Source organism: Meriones unguiculatus, chromosome 14 (assembly GCF_030254825.1).
Source record: "Meriones unguiculatus strain TT.TT164.6M chromosome 14, Bangor_MerUng_6.1, whole genome shotgun sequence".
In the NCBI taxonomy this organism is placed as follows: Eukaryota; Metazoa; Chordata; class Mammalia; order Rodentia; family Muridae; genus Meriones; species Meriones unguiculatus.
The window spans coordinates 13,247,463-13,273,011 of NC_083361.1; the positions used below are offsets into that span (position 1 = coordinate 13,247,463).

Consider the following 25,549-nt stretch of genomic DNA (forward strand, 5'->3'; position numbering starts at 1 on the left):
GTTGTCCTTTCCACTGCCCTGTAAGTTTTCTGAGGCTGGAGAGATGGCTCAGCAGTTAAGGACACTGACTGCCCTTCCAGGGGACTCGGGTTCAAATCCCAGCGCCTCATGACAACTCACAACTATCTGTAGCTCCAAGATGTGACATCTTCTCACATACATGCAGGCAAAACATCAATGCACATAAAATAAAGGCTAATTAAAAAAAGAAAAAGCGAAGTTTTCTGAGTCCATCTCACAGGTTTTGTTTGGTTTTGTGATGCTGGGAATCAAATCAGGGATCATTGGTGCTAGGCAAGAACAGCTATGTTGAGCTACACCTCAGTCCTACAGGGAATACAGTTAAGTATTCAGCTTCTCATTTGATTCTCCTAAGAATACTGTAAGAGCCAAGCCTGGGGGCACATACCTTTAACCCCAGCACTCCTGAGGCAGAGGCAGGAAGATTTCTGAGTTTGAGTCCAGCCTGGTCTACAGAGTGAATTCCAGGACAGCCAAGGCTACACAGAGAAACCCTGTCACAAAAAACAAAAACAAACCAAAAAAGTGGGCTTGACAGTGAACACACAGAAAAAGGTTTTTGTTTTTATTCTACTGCAGGTGGCGACTGTGTTTTTCCTATTGGCTGGGGTCTGGCCTCACAATCTTATTCAGTTGGCTAGTCTGAAAAGAATTGGTGCACAGGAAATAAGGGAGGAAGGGGAATGGAGTCACTGCTTCAAGCACTGGTCATTGATCCAGGCCATCAAATTCCTAGAACAGAGTAATGAGCCTTTGTGTAAACAAAGGTTTTACAGAGTAGGGAGGAATAAAAAATTGGCATAAAAATCTGACAAGGAGGGAAGGAGGGGGGAGCTATAGGGGGATACAAAATGAATAAATTGTAATTAATAAAAATAAAAAATTTTAAAAATATTTTTTAAAAATCTGACAAGGAGAGAGAAATTAAAAAGATTTCAATTCCTTGTCCAAAACACAAGTTTTATAGAAAAGACACATATTTGATATGTTTGTTTGTTTGTACAACAGATTCACTTTGTAGACCAGGGTGGCCTCGAACTCAAAACGATCCACGTGTCTCTGCCTCCCAAGGCATGTACCACCACCGCCCAGCATAGTTGATATTTCTCCCACTCAACTATGCACAGCAGCTAAATAATAGATCCAGAATGCAAACTTCGTTCCAGAGCTCAGGTTCAGAACTACTGCAACATCCATACGCTGATCAAAACTTAGTTACGTGCATTTAACATGAGCACAGAAAAATTCTCGTGCAAAAGTAGATTTCTGAATGTTTTTTTCAAAAATCCCCAAGTCTAAAATTCTGAATTCGTTTGCATTATTTCATAAGGGAACAGCTGGAGCCAAGTACCTGCTTTTGAACAGAAGGAGTGCTATAGAGATGGCTCAGCAGTTCAAAGCATTTGGTGTTGCTCTTGCAGAGGAGGGGGATTCAATCCCCAGCACCCACGAGAGGCAGCTCACAACTGCCTGTAACTCACCTCTGTGAGTTACACTTCTGGCCAGAAGGAGACAGATCTCTGAGTTCCCTAGTGCTCATTTTTTAAACTCTATTTTATTGGGGTTCCTTAAAGCCCCTCCCTTCTACCAGTGAGGGCAGTGGCCCTCACCTGTAATTCCAGCACTCGGGGAGGTAGAGGCAGGCGGGTCTCTGTGAGTTCGAGGCCAGCCTGGTCTATAAGGAGGGTCCCAGACAGCTAAGCTTGCCCAAAGAAACCCTGGTTCTGAAAACAAAACCAAACAAACAAACAAAAACCTGGGAAAATAAAACCTATTAAAAAAAAAAAAACCCTCTCCTCCCTTCCAACCCCCAACCCTAGGTAGGAGAGAGGGGCCACAGACCCCTTTACTTCTCCCAGCTGTTTAGGGTTGATGGGTTGGGGGGGGTTATACCAATATTCAGCCACAGCAGATGCAGGGACTAGTCTCTTCCAAGACGCGGAGTGGGAATGTTTCTCTCTGTCTATCTCTGGTCTCTCCAAACTGCCTTTCTCATGCCACCACCGCACTCCACTCCTGGGCTCTCATATTTATATCCTCAGAGCCCTAGACCACTACCCCCATGCTGCACCAGGCAGGCAGCTGGCAATAACCACCCCTATCCCCTGCACAAGTCAATTAGCAGCTGTGGACAAACTAAATCCCAAACTAAAATCCCATACTTGGGATTAAAATAAAAAAAAGTATTTACATAACTGAGGATTTTTAAGTGTATTTTTTTGACAATTTAATTTTATTTTATGTCCATTGGTTGGTGTGAGAGTACCCCTTGGAACAGGAGTTACAGACAGTTGTGAGCTGCCATACGGGTGCTGCGGTTGGAACCCCAGTCCTTTAGAAAGAGCAGACAAGCTCTTAACCCCTGAGCCATCTCTCCAGCGCCACACAACTGAGGTCTTAGAGAAATCAAAACTTCCATTACAGAGTTTGAGGCATGCATGGTCTATAGAGTGAGTTCCAGGTAGCCAGGGCTACACAGAGAAACCCTGTCTCAAAACAACATAAATAAATAGATAATTAAAAGTAAAAATAAAGCTCAAATCCAGAATTTAGGTTTCAGAAACAAAAATCAGCCAGGTGTGGTGGTACACACCTATAATCCAAGCCTTTGGGAGGCAGAGGCTGTGAGTTGGAGGCCAGCCTGGTCTACAAAGCAAGTCTAGGACAACCAAGGATACACAAAGAAACTCAGTCTCAAAACAAACAAAAATCAATCACTCTACTCCCTCATTCTCCATAGTCTTCACACACAAACATTGTAACCCAATTCTATCAGCTCTGACAGCTAAAGCCAGCTTATTGAGGACCAAGGGCTGTTCCTTTGTTTGTTTGAGGCAGAGTCTCAATGTGTATTCCATGTGGCCCAGAACTTGCCATGTAAACCAGGCTGGCCTCAAACCCTAGCGATTCACCTGCTTCTACCTGCTAAGTGCTGGAATGTAAAGGTATGCGCCATCCTACCCAGCGACTACTTGCATAGAGTCAGTCCCTCAGCAGCGTTTCTGCCTCCCAGTCTATAGGCAGATAGGTAGGACATTGCAGAGAAAACACAGGGGAGGTAGGCTGTGGCTCAGCCTTAGCCGTGGGCGCGTGCTGCTCCACGCCAAGCTTAGAACTCGGAGCTCCATCCCCACCAGTGAAGAGGAAAAATGAACACAATGCTTAGCTCTTCACTTCGTAAGTGAACATTTTACCATGAGCAAATACTAGCTGTGGAGTTAAAACGTGAGTTGAGCCAGAGGGGAGGCTGAGGAGCACTCCCCAAGTCCAAGAATTTTAAACTAGTCTGAGTAACACAGCAAAGATCTGATCTCTAAAAGAAAGAAGGAGGGAGGGAGGGAGAGAGGGAGGGAGGGAGGAAGGAAGGAAGGAAGGAAGGAAACAGACATAGAGATATGCATTAGAAAGTCTCAGTAATTTGTCCTGGAACATTATTTTTTTAAAAAAAATTTTTTATTAATTAGAGTTTATTCACTTTGTATCCCAGCTGTAGCCCTTCCCCCAACCCCTCCCAATCCCATCCCTCCCTCCCTCTTTTTCCCCTATGCCCCTTAAACTTTTTTTAAAGATTTATTTATTATTTATACAGTATTCTGTCTGCATGCACACCTGCACGCCAGAAGAGGGCGCCAGATTTCATAACAGAGGGTTGTGAGTCCCCATGTGGTCGCTGGGAATTGAACCTTTGGCAGAGCAGAGCAGTGCTCTTAAACTCTGAGCCATCTCTCCAGCCCCCTGGAACATACTCTTACAGCCCAGTGTGGTTTGAAGGTTTAAATGAGAATGGCTGAGTGTGGCCTTTTATGGTCTTGTTGGAGATGAATCACTGAGGAGTGTCACTGAGGAGGAGGAGTGTCACTGAGGAGGAGGAGTGTCTGAGGAGGAGGAGTGTCACTGAGGAGGAGGCATGTCACTGAGGAGAAGGAGTGTCACTGGGAAGGAGGTGTCTTTATGGTAGGTCTGAGGTTTCAAAAGACTCCCATCTTTCCCAGTATGCTCTCTGCCTACTTGTACATCTAGATGTGAGCTCTCAGCTAGTCCTGCTGGTTGGGTTTCAGAACATACCAAAGTGGACCAGGCCTTCTAGGTTCTCCCAGCATCCCTTGGTCCCTGCCTGCTACTGGGCATGGCTGACATTCTTGCCCCCTGCCCTGAACCCCCCAGCCCAGGGACAGGGCTTCCCCTCTTGCAGAGGCCCTTCAGTATATAATCCAGACATTTCAGTTTCCCCTCTTTCCTCTCCTCTCTCTTTCTGTATCTCTCCTCTTCTTCTCCCTCTTTCTTCTTTTTTGCTCTGGGAACACTTTTCAATCCCCCGCCCCCGACCATGGCAGCCAAGAGCTGCTTCCAATAAACCAGCATTTATATACTATAATTTTGCTTTGCAGTTAGCTCATTTGCAGTCTCAGTCTTCTGGGGCCACGCCTTGGCTCAGCCACCGTGGACTCTCCCACCCTCTGAAACTGTACGCCTAATGATACACTCTTTTCTAAGTTGCCTTGGTCACGGTGTTTCAGCACAACAATAGGAAGGTAACTAAAACACTCAGGATGACCTCGAATTTGTGTTCCTCCTGGGCTGTTGTGGGATTTCAAGTATGTGTTTCCTGCTACCATGGCCTGTGATACATTTAATCCTCTCTCTCCCTCTCTCCTTTGAGACAGGTTCTCACAACAAAGCCCAAACTGGCTTCAAACTCATGATCCTTCTGCCTCAGCCTCCTGGGTGTAAATTGTATGTAAATAGTTACTGCATAAAATCACCTAATAATACTGACAAGTGAAAAGTTCGTACATATTTGGTACAGATGCAGTGTTAGTTTGTTGTTGTTGTTTTTATTCAAATATTTAATTTTTTATTTACATTTTTAATCGCTTTTGAATTTCATATAATGAACACTGCTGATACAGTGTTTGGTTCTGAATTTTTTTGATCTAAAGTCATGGCTGTAGAAACCACAAATATGGAAAGCTGGTTGCACTTACCAATTCACAGATAAAAACTCAGCCTGGGATCTGGAAATGCCCCATGGTTTTCCTGAGTGTGGTGGTCTGAATAGGAATGGCCCCCATAAGTTCATGTGTTGAAATGCTTGGCAGTAGGGAGTGGCACCATTAGGAGATGCGGCCTATGGAGGAAGTGTGTCACTGTGGGGCAGGTTTTGAAGTCGTATAAGCTCAAGCTATTCCCAGCATAGAACACAGTCCCCTGTTGCCTGCTGATCAAGACATACAACTCTCAGTTTCTTCTATAGCACCCTGTCTCCCTGCACGCTGCCATGCTTCCCGCCATGATGATCATGAACCTCTGAAACTGTGAGCCGGCCCCAGTTAAAAGTTTTCTTTTATAAGAGTTGCCTTGGTCATGGTGCCTCTTCACAGCAATAAAACCCTGAGACACTAAGCATTAAACATAGTCCCATCATGGTGATGCCCAGGACCTGTTACTCTTGCCAGTATATGCAAACTCTTTACCTGATGCTCATGAAGCCACCAAAGTGACTAGGAAGCAACTGTAGCTCAATATCTAATGGAGACAACCACCATGAGTTTCTGTTTCAAAAGGGTATAACTTTCACTTTTTCTTTCTGTCTCTTCCTTCCTTCCTTTCCTTCTTTCTTTCTTTTCTTCTTTCTTTTTTCTTTAGATTTTAGGAGACAGGGTCTCCCTGTTGTATAGCTCTGACTGTCCTAAAACACATTATGTTGACCAGGCTGTCCTTGAATTCACAGAAACCTAACTGCTTCTGCCTGATGGCACACCTTTAATCCCAGCACTCAGGAGGTGGGTGTGGATCTCTGTGAGTTAGAGGTTAGCCTGGTCTACAGCTCTAGTTCAAGGACTGCCAGGACTACATAGAGAAAGCCTGTCTCAAACAGACAGACAGACAGACAGACCAGGAAGTGTAGAGACAGTGGTAACCCAGACAGTGCAGAGCTTCAGCTCTGGAGTCTGAGTTAAAATCATAAACCTGCTGCCAGCCAGCTGTGTGATGCGGGGCTAATTGATTCACCTTGCAGTGCCTCAGTTTCCCATCTGAACAAGAAACATACTACCCTGGTCAATAATTTTTTTTCAAAAAGATGTTTTGAGATAGGGTTTCTCTGTGTAGTCTTGGCTGTCCTGGAGCTCACTCTGTAGACCAGGCGCACCTAGGACTCACAGGGATCTACCTGCCTCTGCCTCCCTGAGTTCTGGGACAAAAGGTGTGTGCCACCACTCCCAGCTCGCTTTTTAGAAGTCCTGTTCCCAGCGGGCCTCCGAGGGTGCCAAGATGCCAGAAAGAAATTATCTTTTTTTAAATTACATTTTGATTTATTTGAGGGGGGTGCAGTGGCTCACATGCCATACCAGCCTGTCAGAGGACATTAAAGAGGTAGTTTTCTTCTTTCACCACGTGGGTCCTAGGATCAAACTCAGAGCGGCAGGCTTGGTGGCAGGCGCCTTTTCCTGCTGAGCCATCCTGCCAGCCCCTGGTCTTAAGCCGTTGATCCTCCTGCTTCCACGTTTCAGGTGTGAAATTATAGGCACGTATTGGGTTTTTTTGTGTGTGTGCATGTTGGGTTTTTGTTTGTTTGTCTTGTCAAGCAGATGGATTAAGAGATGCCTAGCGGGTAAGTAGAGCACACTTTCGGATAAATGTGTACAGTGGCCTGGACATGATCAGCTCACAGGTGATCTGTCCTCAGGACAGAGCAATGCCTCGGCAGAGTCATATTTTAAGAAGACTGTTAGCAGGTTGGTGGGACTATGGAAGGTAGGGCCTGGTTAGAGGAAGCAGGTCACTTGGGTTATGTCACAGAGGTGAGCATCTTGTCTCTGGCCCTTTCCTATGACTCCTTTATTTTTAAAATAGTTTTTAGATTTTTTTTTTTTTTTTTTTTTTGGTATGTGTATGGGTGTTTTACTTGCATGTGTGTCCGTGTGCCACATGCATACCTGGTGTCCTCAGAGGTCAGAAGAACATCAGATGCCCTGGAACTGAAGTTACAGAAGGCTGTGTGCTGGGAACAGAGGCCAGGTCCTCTGCAAGAGCGGCAAGCTCTCTTAACAAGTGAGCCATCTGTCCAGCAGCGCCCCACTCCGAGGATTACTCCTCTTTGTTTGCAATTGCCAAAATGTGAACCACTAACCAGCTAACTGTCCTCCACCACGTGTTTCCACCTTGAGCACCTTGCCACAAACCTCAACACAAGGGAGCCATTGAAACCAGGAATCAAGATCAGTCCCTCTTTTTTGTTTTTGTTTTTCGAGACAGGGTTTCTTTCTGTGTAGCCTTGGCTGTCCTGGATGCACTTTGTAGACCAGGCTGGACTTGAAACTCACAGAAATCCACCAGCCTCTGCCTCCCAAGTGCTGGGATTAAAAGTGTGTGCCAGTACCTCCCAAATCAATCTTTCATTCAGGCGTAGTGGGCATGCTTTTAATCCCAGCACTCAGGAAGCAGAGGCAGGTGGATCTCTGAGTCTGAGGCTAGCCTGATCTACAGTGAGAGTTCCAGAACAGTCAGGGTTACACAGAGAAACCCTGTCTTAAAATAAAACAAAACAAAAAAATCTCTCAAGTATCTTTTACAGGAATGAAAGCCTGAAAACGTAACTGAACCACTCACTGAAGCCTCTTCATTGTGCATGGACCATTTTGCTTGGGGCATGGGCAGGAGATAAAGACTAAGAAAGGGTGATAAGGAAGGGTGATCAGTCAACAGTAAAAAGACCACAAGGAGCAAGGGTTAAAGGTTGGAAAGCTTCTCAGGTGAGGCAGAATTCCAGTGAAGGTGCCGCGGATGTGGGAAAGGCTGAGTCAGCAGGATGTATGGAAGGTGGAAGATAAGTGTCCTCTGAAGCCGTGAAAGTGCCGTGCGGTGGGGGGACCAAGCGGGGACAGCGACAGGTAAAGCCGGGGGACTTAGAGACCTAAGATGCTAAGGGCACTGGGAGGCACTGGGGTAGCAGGAGGGAACAAGGAAACCCTTGTCCCCTGTGCGGCAGTGTGTCACCATCGCCCTGCTCTTCTGTGGCGTTGCTCATTTCTGAAGCCTGACACCATGCTCCCATCTGAGACAGGAGTGGAGACTGAGGGTCAGGAACAGGACTGGGGTGAAGGCTGGCCCTCACGGAGGTTTTCTAGATGACGGAGCTTGGGCGTCCTGAGGGATGGGCAGCCATCAGACCTCTGGGGAGCACACTTGTGATGGGGCAGGGATAGGGCTCAGAAGTAAAGCATGGTGGGGCGCTAAGTCTTTCGTCACTGGGGAACTGAGGAGACAGCGCAGAACCTAAAGTAGTGCTTTCCACAGGAGTGCAAGGACCCGAGTTTGGTCTCCAGCACCCGCATAAAAGTTTAGGTGCAGGCTTTGGGATTTAGTTCAGTGGGAGAGCACTTGTCTAACGAGCCTGGGGTTTAATTTTAGCACTAGGGAGAAAAAGATAAAATCAAGTTATGAAATTAGTAAGAACATTGGTTGCTCTGGCGGAGGACCAATTTCAGGGAATTCGACACCCTCTTCTGGCCTTCATGAGCCTCAGGCACACACAAATGCATACAAGCAGGCAAACGCTCATAAAATAAAAATACATCTTAAAGCCCGTAGCGGTGGCACACGCCTGTAATCCCAGCAGTCAGAGGAGGCAGAGGCAGGCGGATCTCTGTGAGTTCGAGGCCAGCCTGGTCTAGAAAGTGAGTACAGGACAGCCAAGGGAAACCTGTCTCAAAAAAAAAAAAAAAAAAAAAAAAATCTTAAAACAAACAAAGGCCAAGTAACATGGCACACGTCTTTAGCCTCAGCGCTTAGGAGGCAGAGGCAGGCAGATCTCTGTGAGTTCAAGGCTAGCCTGGTCTACAAAGTACCTCCAGGACAGCCAAGGCTACACAGAGAGAAACCCTGTCTCGAAAAACAAAAACTAAAAAAGACAGACTGATCTGGACTCTTGGTTTCAGTGGCTCCCTTGTGCTTCGTAAGTTTTAGAACATGGAAGACACTTTCTCATTGACGCGATAGAATCAGCATCAACAGAGGACTGTATAAGTGTGAGAGAGAGAGAGAGAGAGAGAGAGAGAGAGAGAGAGAGACAGAATTTTTTGTTTTGGTTTTGTTTTTGTTTTGGTTTTGGTTTTCTGAGACAGTGTTTCTCTGTGTAGCCTTGGCTGTCCTGGACTTGATTTCTAGACCAGGCTGGCCTCGAACTCACAGAGATCCACCTGCCTCCCTGAGCGCTGGGATCACAGGCGTGCGCCACCACACCCGGCACGAGTGAAGTTCTGTTCTTAACACCACAAACAAGGAAGGAAGGAAAGACCAAATCTCAGAGAGATTTTCTCAAGCCAGCGATGAACACAGGCAGGACTTTCAAGCCTACTGACCCTTAAACTGCTAGGATCCCTGAGGGATTGGCTTCTAGTGAAACCAGAACTGCCACAGAGACAGACCCACAGGGCAGGGCAGGACGGGGTGGCAGAGCCGCTGGTCTCCCCAACACTAAGAGCTGACCCTGGAATGGGAGGTGAACCCTGCAGCCCTAAGGGGAACGTGAACCCTCTGAAGGGGGCAGGCGGTGGTGAGGTCGGTGGGGCTGGCCTTCCCTCCTGGGTGAGGTCCACGTATACCTTCACCTGTGAACAGATCGTGTGTCTGTTCCCTCCCCCCTCCCCCCTCTATTCCACTGCCATGGCCCTGGCCCACGCCTCAGCGCACCCACTCAATGGGCCTTCCCTAATCCTCTGACATCATGGACTACCCAGCCCTGGCCCTGCTTGCCAGCCTGGCAGGCCTCCATCCTTGGAGTGATGCTGTTTAGAAACCCCCTACTCAGAACTGTCTGTGTCCCTCAACCTCCTTCCTGACTCCACAGCTCAGACCTGGAACACACACTCCCATCCCCGGGCTGGGGACAGAGTCTAGGATTTGCTCCGGCTTTGCTGTGTGATTCCAGGTAAGCAGCTACCACCCCTTTCTGGACTTTGGGTTCCTTAGCTAATTTTGCCTCACTCCCCACCCCTAGCCAATCATTCTGAACCCTCTTGACTCCTCAGCCACTTGTCACTGAGGAAACTTTGGATTGTTTTAATTTACTTGGTTTTATTTTGAGACGGGGTCTCATTATGTAGTCCAGGCTGGCCTCAAAGTCAAGATCCCCCTTCCTTAGCCTCCTCAGTCCTGGGATTATAAATATGTGTTATCGGCAGATAGCTGTGAGTTCAAGGCCAGCTTGGTCTGCACAGTTAGTACCAGGCAAAGCTACACAGAGAAACCCTGTCTTGTGTCTTGGGAAAACAAAACATAACTATGTGCTGTCCTACCTGTCTGAAACGGCAGCCTGTTTCTTGTTGATCATTCACCCTGGTGCCATGCATAGTAGGTGCTGTACTATGTCTGTTAAGTGAGTAAATGTGACTCTCTCCATGTGGCCCTCTACCAGGGGAGGTAAACTGTCCTCTGGCCCTCAAGGGAGTAAGGATGAGCATTTGGCTGACACAGAGTGAAAGAGCAGCACCATGCCATGGCTGACAAGTTCCCAGAGCTCTGAAAGGGGCTGGAACTAGCTCTTCTGCCCCACCTCCCCCCAGACTTCTCCAGGAAGGAAGAGTCTCCGGAGAGCGTACTCATGAGGCTGCCTGTTCTTGCAGCCTGTACCTAGGCAGAGGGATGTGGCTGGGTGGGGAGTCCTGACAGCTGCGCTTGAGATGTGTGACCAACTCTAACTGCACATCTGCCCTGGTAGGTGCTCTGGCTGGGATTCCAGATGTGTGTGCATCTGTGCGCACTTGTGCAGATGAGTACTTACCTGTCTGAGACTCTGGGTATGTGATACGTGCAAGCCTGGTATGGCATGTGCGTAAAGACAGGCCTGGGAGGGTCAGCTCCACGTGGGCAGGATTTCCGCCTATCTTGTGCCATATCCTGTGCCAAGCACCTGGAACAGGGACCTGCAGACCTGCAGTGCCCGTGAGTACTTGCACAAACGAACATGTGAGAGTGCCTGCACAGTTGCATGTTCCTGTACTCAGGGGCACACCTGGGTGTAGGTCATGGGGTTCCCAAACCACTCCTCCTGCTCCTTTCCCAAACTCCTTGAAAGCCAGGGCCCGGTACCTGGGTCCCCATGGGCGGAGCAGGGGGCGGCCTCCTCCGGGGAAATTGGATCCCAGGACGTGCAGAGCAGCAGGGAGCAGGGCTGCCCCTTTGTCCCCCGTAATCCTCTCCCCGCCCTTGTCCCCTCCTTTACAACCACCAAGGTTTAAGGTCAAGTTTGGGGGCCGAAGGGGCCTAGGGTGCCTGTCACCTTAGTGTCCCCTTCACTGGCTATTGCTTGCCCTGGGGGTTTCTGGTTGACCTGGAATATATGCCCTCATCTTGGTCCTTCCCAAAACTTTCGTCCCTGGCTGGGTCTGTGCCATTCTCTGCCAGGGCCCTGTCTGCTGCCTGCCCTCCTTCCTATGTAGCAGCTCCCCCCTCTCCTGGGCGGCTCTAGGGCTCAGTCCCAGATATAAAGCTACCCAAGAGACAGGAGGACAGGTGCCCTGGAAAGACCCAGAGTCTTCAGAGGAAGGAGCCAAGGAGGGAGCATGTACTGCTTGCCGGGTGAGTGAGGGTACAGGGTGCCGGGGCCCAGGAAGCAGGAGGGAAGAAGGCTCTGCCAGCTGTCTCCTGCTGCTCAGTCGTGGCTGCCCAGTGATTGTGCAGGTGCTGGGAACCTTCACATCCTCACACATAGGATTCACTCACCATCCACACAAGGGGTGTTTACTGAAGCCCCACCATGCGCTGGCACAGTTGTCTCTTGGCATCCAGAGAGGGCTGATTCCAAGACTTCCACAAATCAGACCAAAGTCCAACGATGCTTCAGCCCCTTACATAGAATGTGATGTTTGCATATAACCTGGGCACGTGTGTTCATATACTTTATATCCTCTCTACGTTATTGTAAGAGTTGATGCACTGTCAATCCTGTGTGAGTAGCTGGGAGGCTGTATTGTTTACAACCAATCTTTGTGTGCCCAGGACACATGGAAATTTGCATCTGCGGCTGTATGAATACATGGGTGCAGACATAGAGGGCTAACTATACTGTAAAGAGATTTGGGATAAACCAGGCCAGCGCGCCGGGCGCACACCTATAATCCCAGCACTCAGGGAGGCTGGCAGAGGCAAATGGATCTCTGGGAGTTTGAGTCCAACTTGGTCTACAAAGTGAGTCCAGGACATCCAAGGCTACAGAGAGAAACCTTATCTTAAAAAACAAACAAACAAAAAAAAAAAAAAAAAAAAAAAGGAGAGGGGATTGACATCTACAGTGTGATGTGATCACCTTGTCAGGTTGTGTTACAAGCAACAGAGAAATAAGTTATCCTGGGCACGGTGGTACATGCCTGTAATCCCAACACTGGGGAGATTGAGGCTGGACGGTGCATTTGAAGCTAACTTGGAGCACATAGCTCTGTAACACATAGGCTACACAGCAAGACCCTGTCTACAAACAATCAATCAAGGAAATTATAATGGGAGTGAGGGGAAATGAGCTCCCTCAAACTTGTTGAATGTATGAGGAAAGTATCTTTACTCCCAGTCTTCTTTCTTTTTAAAAAACGAGACAGGGTCTCACTGTGTAGAACAGACTGAGCCAGAACTCACAGATCTGCCCCCTCTGGCTCCCAGGTGCTGGGATTAGAAGCCTTCACCCACCAGCTGACCTTTGGTTCTCTCCTGATTGGCTCTGAACCTCTGGAGCTGAGGGACGTAGAGGGGCTGAGGAGACCACCCACATTCACCTTCCTCCCGTCCGGTGGGCACATGACCTCACACTGTGGATGGGGCACAAGCTGCACCAGGGATTTGGCAGGAGGGTTGGTCGGCTTGTGTCCAGTGGGAAACAAGCATCTGGTGCCTGCGGTCCCAGCACTCAGGAGGCTGGAGCAGGAGGATGGCCAGCCTGAGCACTTGGGGAGACCTCAAGGTAGAACATGAAAAGCTGGGGCCTGGGCCGCCTGGCTCAGGTGGGAGAACCCTTGTATTGCACGCACGTAGCTTTGGGGTTATCTGAAGCACCGCATAAACGGGTGGAGATGTCAAACAAAACAAAAACAACAACAAAACCAAGAAAGCTGGAATACCATACATCCATTTTGCCGAAGTAGTCGCAACAGCCAGGATCCGCAACCAGTTTAGGTCTCCAATAACAATAACAGAGCAATGGGAAAAGAAAATGTGGTGTTTTATGCAGCTATAGAATTAAATAGCTTTTTCAGGGATGAAGCTTTTTCAACAATGAAGGGAACTGAGATCGTTATGTGAAGCAAAATAAGCCAGATTCTGATAAATACCGCATGTTTTCTCTCATACACAGAATCTAAGTGTTTTTCTTGTTTGTTTGTTTGTTTTTGTCCCCCTCCCCCAGGGAAGGTTTCTCTGTGGAGCTTTGGCTGTCCTGGAACTAGCTCTGCAAACCAGACTGGCCTCAGACTCACAGAACTCTTGAGTACTGAGATTAAAGGCATGTGCCGCCGCCACCTGGCTATGAATTTAAACACACACGTACACACACACACACACACACACACAGGCACACAGGACATGAAAGTAGGAGGGGGCCAGGCGGTGGTGGTACACACCTTTAATCTCAGCATCCAGGAGGCAGAGGCAGGCAGATCTGAGTTTGAGGCCAACTTGGAACACAGAGAAACCTTGGCTCAAAAAACTAAAAAACTACAACAAGAAAGAGAGAGAGAGAGAGAGAGAGAGAGAGAAGAAAAGTAAAGTAAAGAAAAGAAAAGAAAAGAAAAGAAAAGAAAAGAAAAGAAAGAAAAAAGCCAGTGCTGAGGGATCAGAACCTCTGCAGTCTACCTGTGGTGGGCTTGTGTTTACACTGAGTGAGGAGGGAGCCGTGGGGATCTCTGAGCAGTGGCAGGCCATACTCGGGTGGGAGGGACTGTACGAGGGGGCTGCCGGGTGGGAACAGAGACTAAGGAAGGGGCAGAAGTGCCAGGGCTGCCCCTGAGGTGCTTCAGGTAGTAGGAAGGGGAAAAGCACGTACATGCTGGTTATTCTCAGGATATCACTTGATTTTCTTCCAAGGTTCTTAATTTATTGTTTTCAGTGTGGGTGAGGTCAAAGGAGGACATCACATCCTTAACTGACAGTGGAGTTAAGGACAACGTAGGCCGCCGTGTGGGTTTCTGGGAATTGAACCTGGGTCATTTGGAAGAGCCGACCGCCAGTGCTCTTAACTACTGAGCCATCTCTCCTGCCCATTTCAAACATTCTATTGAAAGTACAGGTTACACTTGTAGGTAGCCACGTAAGGCTGGATGGGTTTTCATAAAAGGGACATTTCTAGCGAGTGTTCAGATAACTGACATCCCCACCACTGCGTGAGGAGGTACTGGCCTGCAATCCCAGCACTCGGGAGGCAGAGATAGGTGACTCTCTGGGAGTTTGAGGCCAGCCCGGTCTACATAGCGAGCTCCAGAACAGCCAGGGCTACACAGTGAGACCCTGCTTCAAAGGGGAGTTCTGGGAATGAAACAATCAGTTCACCAGGTAACCTTGCCCTGACTTGAATAGATAAGAAAGAGATCACAGGCCACAATGGCTGTCCTCTTTGGAGGCATTGTCGACATGAATTAATGAATGGTGAACCACCAGAGGGCCAGGGAGTTCACGCTGACCTTCTTTTATCCCCTCCCAGCACCCCTCTGCCTCCTGAGCCTGCTGTCGCTACCTCTCAGTCCTGCGGCCCCCATCTCCCCATCAGAGCCCATCGGTCAAGCCTATAGCCTGGCCCTCTACATGCAGAAGAACACTTCAACACTGCTGCAGACCTACGTGAGTGACCCCGGGAACTGCAGGGGGTGGGGAGGAGGTGCTGGCCTGATGGGGAGAGCAGAACAAGCCCAGGAGACCCCCTCTGTGAGCCCGAAGGAGCAGGGCCCCATAGCCAGAGACACATTCGCCTGTGTTGTCACTGCTGGCTGCGTGCTGTCAGGCTGCTCAGGTGTCATCCCTTGATCCTGACCGCCTCATCCACAAAGCTAGGACCCTGTTTTTACTGGACCAGACAGTAAAACACACACACACACAAACACACGCACATACACACACACGCACACACGACAGGCCTAGCTCTTTAGGTAATCATTCTTCCGGAACCATGCTCTGTCCTCACTCCAGCTAGTCTGTGCTAGGTGCTGCATCTCATTGGTTCGTTGACCCCTCTGAGGGGTGAAACTAGAATCCATTATACAGGTGAGGAAATGGAGTTGTAGAGAGGCTCTTTGCCTGTGGGTGCTGAGCTGGTGAGTGCAGTGCCAGGGCCGGGAAGCAGGTCTGTGGAACTCTGTTCTGGAAGCTCCCACCCTCCTGCTTACTCCTTGTCCAGAGGTAAAACTGTCAGCTTGCTGTCTGCATCTTGGGTGTTTGTTTGCTTGACCCTGGTAGTGCTGGTTTCCATCCTGAGTAGTAAGGACAGGGATCTCATTGGCAAAAATTGATCTGATCATAGCCGGACATAGCTTTCTGGTCCTGAGACTCTGGAATTTGCAGCTCCTCTGCTGCATTGCCCTTTACAACACTGCAGTTACCAAATCTAGGTTCTAGGCTGGCCGTAGTGGCTCACACCTTTGATCCCGGCACAGGGCAAACACAGGCAGCAGATCTCTGTGAGTTTGGTCTGCCCGGTCTACAAAGTGAGTTCCAGGGCAGCCACGAATACAAAAAGGGACCCTGTCTCAAAAACCAAAGCAAACAAAAATATGTGTAGGTTCTAGTCTTACCTCTACCACTATTCCCTGCACAGCGCTGGACTCTACCTGTTTTTCCACCTGCAAAATGGGGCTATGAGATTAGGTGATCTATCTCCATTAGATCTGTCGGTGTGCAGTCAAGCTGGGCATGGCGCATGCATCTGGAATTCCAGCACTTGGGTTGTGGAAGCTGCAAAAGTTCAAGGTCACCATCCTGGGCACAGAATGAGTTGAAGGCCAGCTTGGGGTGAATGAGACTTTGGAGGAAAAAAAACAAACCACACCACAAATTACAGAGAAGGGACTGTCAAGACACAGGTGGAAGGAAAAATACCAGTCAGGTGCACGCATTTGTGTGCACTCCTGTGCATGTGTGCGGGCACACACACACACACACACACACACACTAAACACATATATACATACATACTTAATTTGGGGGGGGCTTTCTTTTTTCTCTTATTTTAGATTTATTTATTTATTATGTTTACAGTGTTCTGCCTGCATGTGTGAAGAGGGCACCAGATCTCACTATAGATGGTTGTGAGCCACCATGTGGTTGCTGGGAATTGAACTCAGGACCTTTGGAAGAACAGCCAGTGTTCTTCACCTCTGAGCCATCTCTCCTGCCCCTCTTTTGTTTTGTTCTGTTTGTTTTTTGAGACTATGTAGCCTTGGCTGTTCTGGACTTACTTTATAGGTCAGGCTAGCCTCGAACTCACAGAGATCTGCTTGCTTCTGCCTCCCTGAGTGCTGGAATTAAAAGCGTGCATCACCACTTCCAGCTCTAGTGTATTTTTTTTAGAGGTTATATTGTGCAGTGTCACATCTGGCGTGGTGGCACAAGGCTGTTAGCTCGTAGGAGGCAGGAGGAGGATTATGAGCACAAGGCACTCCCCGATCACAGAGTATGATTCTCTTTTAAAAACAAAACAGGAGGGGGCTGGAGAGATGGCTCAGAGGTGAAGAGCACTGGCTGCTTTCCCAGAGGTCCTGAGTTCAATTCCCAGCAACCACATGGTGGCTCACAACCATCCATAATGAGATCTGGTGCCCTCTTCTGATGTGAAGGCACACATGCAGATATTGTATACATAATAAATAAATAAATTTAAACAAACAAACAAACAAAAAAACAGGAGCTGGGAGACGGACACTCTTTCTCTCTCTGACACTCTCTCTCTAAGAGCTCAGTGGTGAAAGGCACTTGCTGCTCTTCCAGAGGACTTGGGTTTAATTCCAGGCACCCACATAGTGGCTTGCAGCCATAGTATCTCCAGTCCCAGGGGACCTGATTCACTCTTTTGGCCTCCAAGGTCACTGGCACGCACATGGTGATGGACACTGCATGCAGGCGAAACAACCATACACATCAAATAATCTTCAAAAAATAAAAATAAGACAAAGCAAAACAGATAAACAAGCAAAACAAACCACAAATAAACGAAGCAAAAGAACCTGTGAGTCTTGTTTTGTACAGAGGAGATGAGACTAAATACCATGAATGCATCAGAACTGGGTGTGGTACACTTCTTCAGTCTCAAGCTCAGGTAGCAGGCAGATCTCTGCGACTTTGAGGCCGGCCTCCATACTGATATACAGTAAGGGACACACAGCGACCCCGTTTAGGAAATAAAAAGTACCGGTGCAGTGGCACACGCCTGTAATCCCAGCACGTGGGAGGCAGGTGGCTCTCTGAGTTTCAGGCCAGCCTGCTCTACAGAGGCAGGCAGGTCTCTGTGTCTGAGGCTAACCTGGTTTACAGAGTTCTAGGGCAGCCAGGGCTACACAGGGAAACCCTGTCTTTGAAAAATAAAAATAAATAAATAAATAACCAACCAACCAAACAAAAATAATGGAACATGTAAGACGTGGTCATATTGCTCATGGATATTCAGAGAAGGGACTGTCAAGACACAGGTGGAAGGAAAAATACCAGTCAGGTGCACGCATTTGTGTGCACTCCTGTGCGTGCGTGCGCACACACACACACACACACTAAACACATATATACATACATACTGAATTTGGGGGGGGGCTTTCTTTTTTCTCTTATTTTAGATTTATTTATTTATTATGTTTACAGTGTTCTGCCTGCATGTGTGCCCGCAGGCCAGAAGAGGGCGCCAGATCTCACTATAGATGTATCAGTAGGTAGTGGTTCTCGCCTTACTTTACTGCACGCAAGACGCTGTGCTCACTCTTACGTGTCATTTCCCACCAACGTACAACACTGCCACGTGGAGCCACGGATTCTTGGGGCTCAGGGAGGCACAGCTGTGCAGAGGACCAAAGGGAGCTTGTCGTGAGTGTCCTTGCTCACCCCCGCAGCTCCTGAAGAGCCGTGGATGGTGGGATTGCCTGTCTCAGGGGGAAGATGTACGCCCAGACACTCCCCCAGGGCCTTACTCCTGTTTGTCTCTCATTCACGCAGCTCCATTACCAGGGCAGCCCCTTCAGTGACCCTGGCTTTTCAGCCCCTGAGCTCCAGCTCAGCAGTCTGCCTCCTGCCGCAGTCTCCTTCAAGACCTGGCATGCGATGGATGACGCCGAGCGGCTAAGCAGAGCCCAGGGAGCCTTCCTGGCCTTGACCCAGCATCTCCAGCTGGTGGGGGATGACCAGAGCGATCTCAATCCCGGAAGCCCCATCCTGCTGGCCCAGCTGGGCGCGGCAAGACTCAGGGCCCAAGGCCTTTTGGGCAACATGGCTGCTATCATGACTGCGCTGGGACTGTCCATCCCCCCAGAGGAGGATACTCTGGGAATTGTCCCTTTTGGGGCCTCAGCCTTTGAGAGGAAATGCCGAGGCTACATAGTGACCCGGGAATACGGTCACTGGACGGACAGGGCTGTGAGGGACTTGGCTCTACTCAAGGCTAAGTACCCGGCGTAGAACGCTGGCTTCCTGTCAAAAGTCCCAAGAATCTCTTTCAGAGGGCTCTCTCCTCCCTTACTGCTGAGACTGAGAACATACCACACCTCACTTAGCAGACAGGGCGTGCCGGCGTGCCAAGCATCTGGGAAGCTGTCCTGGAAGCCAAGCCTCCACTCCTTACCGCCTGGGTCTTCCTGCCAGATCCTAGAGACTCCTTTCCAGATCTCGGGGAGACTCCATGGATCCATTTGATGGATCACCAAATGAGTGGGACAGTGATTTCTCTACTTCCCGGTAGGAAAGAGGAGTCTGAAGAGGCTTCACTCCAGTGTCTCAGGAGGGAGCAGCTGGTCTCCTGGGCTTGCCCTGACCTTCCTCCCCCTCTAGCTGAGGAAGTCCCGGGTCTTGCTTCCTGTCTACCTCAGTTCCATTCTGAACGCAGGCCTCCTTTGGCTGGAGTTCTCGTCTTTCTACCTCTCCTCTGGTGGTTTACATCCAGTCACAGCCTCTAGGGCTCATAGCTCACCTGTGTCCTGCCGAGGAGATCTACTTTGCGTCAGGACTGACATGTGGGATCCCTGGTCTGGGCCTCTGATGAATTGCTTTGTACTGTGCCTTTGTGGGTGTGAAGGGGGAGGGCGGACGTCTCCTACCCTAAAGATCCAATTCTCCTCAAATCTCTCTCCCCACAACTGTGCAACAACTGTGTTTCATAAAACTTAGGTTTTATTGTTAAACTTTTTATTTACAAAATTTAATTTATTCTCAAATAAAACTCTCTTAAGATGTTTTTCTGCCTTCCCCTCTCCACAGACCAGGCTAGGGCTGGGGGCCATTGGGAATGGGGTAGGGAGTTAAGAAAGGGAAAGACATCAAAGGGGGAAGGAGTCTAAGGATGGGGGGAGGGAGCACAGCAGGAGGATGGTCCTGAGGGTGGGCTGGCCCACGGCAGGCCCAGCAAGCAGTTTTCTGGTCAGGAAAGAATGAAGGAACTGAAGGGAGAGAAAGAGTCCCCTCCATGAGCTGAAACCAAGAGTTACACATACCCATATAGACCATAGGGAGACAGAAGGGGAAACTAGGAGTCAGAGGCAAGTGGATCTCTATGAGTTCGAGGCCAGTCTGGTCCCCAAAACAAATTCCGGACCATTCAGGACTGCATAGTGAGACCCTATCTCAAAAACAAAAACAAAACAAACAGACAGACAAACAAAAATAGCAAGCAAAGAAAGAGGCAAGAGACAAGGAAAGAGAAACAGAAACCTCTCAGAGACAAAAGAGTTTAAGATGGGAGGAAGAGAGGAGAGAGAGAGAGAGAGGGAGGGAGGAGAGAGAGAAGAGAGAAACTGGTGGGCACAGGGAGCTCCCGAAGTGACGAGATCCAGAGAGACCACACAATGCAGAAAGATAGAAGCAGCCCAAGAACACACCGACGCGGATAGAGACAGAGCATTAGAGGCCAAAGAGGCGGGATCAGGTGAGCTTGCAAGAGTAAGTGCTGACTCTCAGGCGACGCCCCCAGGCACCAGCTGGCCCAAGTCGCCCTCCGTGCGGCTCACCCACTCGCCGTAGAGACCGCACACATGCAGCCCAAGCACCTTGGCCGAGAAGACGCCCGCAGCACTGTTGGCCGTAGAAAGGGCGGCGGCGGCGGCGGGCTCTGGCCCGGGCCCGCGGGCTGCAGCGCCCAGGGCGGCCAGCACCGTCTCCACAGCGATGCCCAGTGCCCGAGCCTGGCGGGAAGCGTCCTCCAGGCTCCGCAGCAGGCGCGGGGCGCGCGGGTTCAGCTCCGCCTGGCGGCGGCGCACAGCATCCAGCAGCGCGGGCAGCGCGCTCAAGGCGGCCGCGTCCAGCCGCAGCCGCTCCGACACCGGCAGCCTCTCGTGGCTCGGGGCTGGGCCACTCAGGCCGGTCAGCGGCAGCTGCGGTGGGGAGAAGCCTGGCAACCCAAAGGGGTCTCCCTGTTGCTGCACCTGTGGAGACACGGCCAAGGGTCAGCTGGTCTCCCGTGATCGAAGGCACGTACCACCACAGCCAGCTCTGTCTTTAAATTATTCACTTGTTTATTTTGAGACGGAGTCCCACTGCAGCTTTTGCTCTTCGGGAATTCACAATTGAGGCCAGGCTGGCCTCAGACTCCTGCCACTGCCTCCCAGTTGCTGCTATTTCTTAAGTATACGTGCATGATGTGTGGGGGAGTCTGGTACCACACCGCACGTGTGCAGGTCAAAGGGCTACTTTATGGAATCAGTTTTCTTCACCTTTATGTGGGTTCTGGGGAGCAAACTCTGGTTACCAAATTGCCTAGCCAGCCCCTTTACCAGCTAAACCATATCTTCTATCCCAGACTTGGGTTTAACGCCTGTGTGCCACTTACTAGATGTGACCCCCTACACACACACACACACACACACACACACACACATACACACACACAAGGTTTCTCTGTGTAGCCCTGGCTGTCCTGGAACTCACTATGTAGACCAGGCTGACCTCGAACTCAAAGATCCCCCTGCCTCTGCTTCCCAATCATCTCTGACCGGTTAATAAAGAAGCTGAGCAGCCTATGGCTGATCAAGAGGGGACAGGGAGGCTGGACTCCCCAGTGGTTTCAGTTACGGACCTCAAGGTAGGGAGGAGAAGAGGGAATAAGAGAAAGAGAGGAGGGAAGAAGAGGGAGAGAAAGGATGTGGCCATGATGGAGCCGAAGAACCATTGGCAGGCAACATGGCAAGTAAATTCTGGGCACGTGGTGGGAAGTAGCCAGACTAGCATAGAGGGTTAGAACAGATGATTATCTGCCCAGCTCTAGTGATTTGATGCTTGTTGGATAAACCCAATAGGTCTTTGTGTCAATTATTCGGGAGCAAGAGTGGGTGATTAGAAAAGGCCCCTAGATTGTAATGTATTTCAACAGAAGCTTCTTGAGAATCACAGAAATAGTGCAGAGACCCAGTCAGGTTCACTTTCTCTTTCCCTACTTGATATGTAGGAACAAGTAAAAAAAAAAAAAAAGTCACATGCTCTATTTACTATCCTTCTCAAGTATCTTGCCTCTGGTGCAGACCTTGTGGTCGATACTTTGAATACAGCATCTTCCTTAAAGTGGGGATGATAATGGCTTTGTAAAAGAAAGGAAATTGCGGGCCACCAAGATGGCTGCCAGCCTGCCAGCCTGAGTTTGATCCAGGGGACCCACATGGCAGGAGAGAGAGAGCCAAATCCCTTAAGTCATCGTCTGACTTTCAGGTACACAGCATGGCACCTGTGTGGCCACACACACGCACACAGGATAAATGGGTATAATTTTCTAAAGAGAATAAAAATCAAGCTGAGTACAAACAGTGGTTAGCGGTAGGTTACTCATCCAGGAAGCAGGAGGGCTGGAATTTGGGCCGAAGCTGGCTGTATCATCCTGTCACTGTTACATTTTAATGTTCCCGCTGCATCCCAGGGCCACAATTCAGCGGCCCTACAGTCCGTCTGAACCCAAACAGCAGATTACACCACGGTAATCTGGAGGCCAGGCCAGGACTGTTGGCAAGTCCCTTTTCTCTGTAAAAGTCCACTCAGGGGTAGAGTTTTTGCCTCTGATTGAAACCTCTACTGGGCTTCTCTAAATGTCCCAGGTGGAAGTGTTCACGGTTCACATTTGACAGCCCAAAGAGCCAGCACATCAAGATCACACCGAGCCCAAATCTATGTTTCCTGACTCCTAGAGTGCCCTTTGTTTCCTCAGACTGGCTCTGAGTTCCCGGACCAAGGATGGAGCCTCCAGGCTGAGGCAGAGGAGCGTTTGGCCACAGATGGATCCTCCGCTTTACTGTGTGGCCAGAAGAAAGTTAACCTTCCCTCCACAAACTTTGGTTTCCACCGTCGCGGGGATGAGGTGAAAGACGTGGGGTGGTTGGAGACGGACATCGGTGGCCTGTGACTCCCCACTCCGCAGCCCCCGGGCTAACCCTACTCACGTATTCCTCCAGCAGCTGTTCTGCATATTTGGTCAGGAGGCGGGCAAGGTTGTGTGTCTGGCGGATCTTGGCCTCCAAATGGGGAAGGAATGAAATGGAGGAGTCAGTCGGGAGGTCTTCTGTTGGGAAAGACAGGGGAGTCTTAAGAGGGCAACCCAAACCCCACTCCTTAACCATCTTTCCCAAGTCGGCCCTTCCTGAACCCAGAGGTCCTACCCTGGATGCTAACATTCAAGCTAGGAAGAATCTGCCCCACGCCAATGGGGGGGAAAACAGGACCAGACAGAGCAGGGTTTCAATGTAGATGTCTCTCCTGTCCCCAAGTCGCTCCCGAAATCCTAGTAAGACCAAAGTCATCTACTGTCTTCCTAGTGCTGCCTCCAGCTTCTCCCAACCCTCCAGTTAACCTCCTCCTTCCACTTTAGGCAGTTTGTTCATGCTTCCAAGGTAGTTTCTTTTTTCTGTGTGAATCTGCCGTATCTCGAGAGTCCTTAGAAGGCAGCCTATGCTCGCCCTATGCCACCAATGCTATCCCCAAACTAAGGACAAAGTTCACATATCTTTGGATTTCTCTTGGTTGAATTCAGTCAGCAGCACTGAAGCACAGAACTTCACCTCTCCGGCCTGTTTTACTGATAGAGAAACCGAAGACCTACCTATTCCCTTCCTAATGCTCCAAGTGAGCCGCTAGGCTCAGCAGCACCCTCAGTCAATCAACGACAGGCTAGCCTTCCCTGGTTAGAGGGTGGTGCCAAAGGAAGATGACTACATTTTCCAACATGCACGCTCCAGGCACCCCAATGCATGCTGGGGAATGTAGTCCCAACCGGACAATCCCCTCCGTCAGAGTTTCCCACCGCCAGCGGAGATCTCGGAAGCCTGTACTTTGGTCTCTAGCCACTTGTCGCTTCTTCGAACATCAAAGACTTCCTTAACTCGGCCTCGCCTTCCAGTCCTCCAACTTTGATTCTTTCCTAATACTCTGAGAGGCACTGTTATCCTGCCCCAGCCCGACCCCAGCCCCTTTTCAGGGTGTACTCACCCATATATTCGGTGCTCTAACCCCTGAACCCAAGGCTCTGAAGCCTCAACTCCAGTCCTCCTCTAAACCCTTGCGCCTGCCCTTTCTCCCAACTCCCCAACTCACCCGCTGGTTACCTGACACCGGCGGCTCCTCTCCCCCGCCCAAGCCGTTCCCCTCCCAGACTTGGGGGTGGGGTGGTGTTGACAGGCATCCAACCCCCAAATTTCGACCCCACTGACTCCTATTCCCATCAGGGTCCCAGGATCCAGTCACTCAGCCCCTTACCCAGACTTCCCTCCCTCTGGCTCATGCTGGCCCCAAGCCGATCCCGTTTCCCTCAACACACCCTTACCGGAGCGGAGGAGGGGAGGGGGGTAAAAAGGGGGAAAGGGCTAAGGGCGTGGCTCGTGCTCGACCAATCATAGCTCAGACCCCAAGTATTTCCTTCCCATCACTACTTTCAGGCAAGATTCCTTGGCCCAGAGCTCAGTAACCGGCTTGTGAGGCTTAGACTGGGAAGAGGCCAGAGTGGGGAGGCAGGTACTGGCACAGTCAACGGGAACTTGGGCCTTTAAGGCAGCTGTGTCCTGTTGGGAGGAGACTTGGGCTCTGACCTGAGGTAGGCTTGACAGTTAGGGCTGCTTTGGAGGGAAAGCCGGGAAACTGGAGAGGAAAGCTGCGGGGCTGGCAGGAGAAGAATGCAGGCAGGTGCCAGCCACTTCTGGGCCAGGGAAGGCCTGTCTAAATTAGGGTGCACCTAAGGCATGCACCCTCTGGTCTACTTATCTTCTTTGCCTTCTTCTCTCTATCACACCGGTCAGAAGTGAGACAGCCTTCCCCTTACCTTCCTATTACACACCCTCCCACACACATGTATGTGTGTAAGGCATTGAGACCCAGCCTCCCACACAGGTGAACACAAGCTTCAGAGAGGTTACACCCAAACGGCAACACACCAACCCAGGGCAGACACTGAAAGGTCTGGACACACTTGCCTCTATAATAGCTTCCCAAGCACCTACTCTGTCTTGGGCTCTGGCACAGGGAGCATCATTGTTTGTTTCAGGCTTCAGATAGTGGAGTTTATGAGCAAGGGGATTGAAAAGGCCCGTGTGAGGATGTCAACACTAGCAAACCATCAGAACAAAATTCATTGGCGGAGTGCATCACAGGTGAACTTGAAGCCAGACTGTCAGCAGTGGCCACGAACACACACTAACCAGCAGTATTTATTGGGTATTCACGTGTGCCAGGCACTATTCTAAATGCCATGTACATACACATTACCTAATTTCCACGTTATAGACGAGGCAATAAGACAGACGGCCCAAGGTCATGCAAGTAGGTGTGACAAGCTGAGATTTTTACCCCTTACTGTTTGGTTCCAGAAATGCTGTCAAGACATGGTGGGCACAGACACACCAAAACTTTACAAATGCCCATCACACAAACAGCACAGGAAACATGTCCTATCTACTGATGGGCCAGCTTCAAATAAAATCATCCAAGATGCACTCATCTTCTTTCCTTTCTATTTATGCGTGTGTTGGTGACACGTGTGCATCTGTGTGTGGGGGCTGGAGGAGGCCAGAAGAGGGCATCGAATCCCCCGGAGGTAGTGCAGGCAGTGCAACGGGGTGCTGGGAGCTAAACTAGGGTCCCCCGAGAAAGCAGGGAGTGTTCTTAACCACCAAGCCATGTTTCCAGCCCCTGTTTTCTTTCTTTCTGAGACGGGGTCTCACTATGTATTTTTGGCTGGGCTGAAACTCATTCTCAGAGGAGGCCTCAAACAAGTAGAGATTTGTCTGCCTCCTGAGTGTTGGGATCAAAGGTGTGAGCCACCACACCCAACCTTTAAAAAAAACAAACAAAAAACAAAAAAACTCTACATTTATTTTGCCTGTGTGTAATGTGTACCGTT

At 49.7% G+C, this 25,549-nt stretch overlaps 2 protein-coding genes across 4 annotated transcripts; one reads left to right on the forward strand and one right to left on the reverse strand.

The window, feature by feature from the left end:
* Positions 1-11,585: 11,585 nt before the first annotated feature.
* On the forward strand, positions 11,586-18,651 carry LOC110559794 (cardiotrophin-2). Its single transcript, XM_021655417.1, has 3 exons — positions 11,586-11,601; positions 14,705-14,841; positions 18,193-18,651. The coding sequence occupies exons 1-3, from the start codon at positions 11,586-11,588 to the stop codon at positions 18,649-18,651; spliced, it is 612 nt and encodes a 203-aa protein (XP_021511092.1).
* A 690-nt stretch (positions 18,652-19,341) lies between these two features.
* Positions 19,342-24,386, reverse strand: LOC110559789 (cardiotrophin-1). 3 transcript variants are annotated; one of them, XM_021655409.2, is made up of 3 exons: positions 23,914-24,386; positions 22,605-22,723; positions 19,342-20,606 (listed from the first exon to the last, which is right to left on the reverse strand). In XM_021655409.2, exons 1-3 carry the CDS (start codon positions 23,936-23,938, stop codon positions 20,139-20,141), a joined length of 612 nt encoding a protein of 203 aa, XP_021511084.1. In that variant the 5' UTR covers positions 23,939-24,386; the 3' UTR covers positions 19,342-20,138. The 3 variants fall into 3 exon arrangements, with proteins under 3 accessions (XP_021511084.1, XP_021511085.1, XP_060222786.1); XM_021655410.2 differs by lacking the exon at positions 23,914-24,386 and adding an exon at positions 23,647-23,753; XM_060366803.1 differs by lacking the exon at positions 23,914-24,386 and adding an exon at positions 23,012-23,245.
* Positions 24,387-25,549: the final 1,163 nt, after the last annotated feature.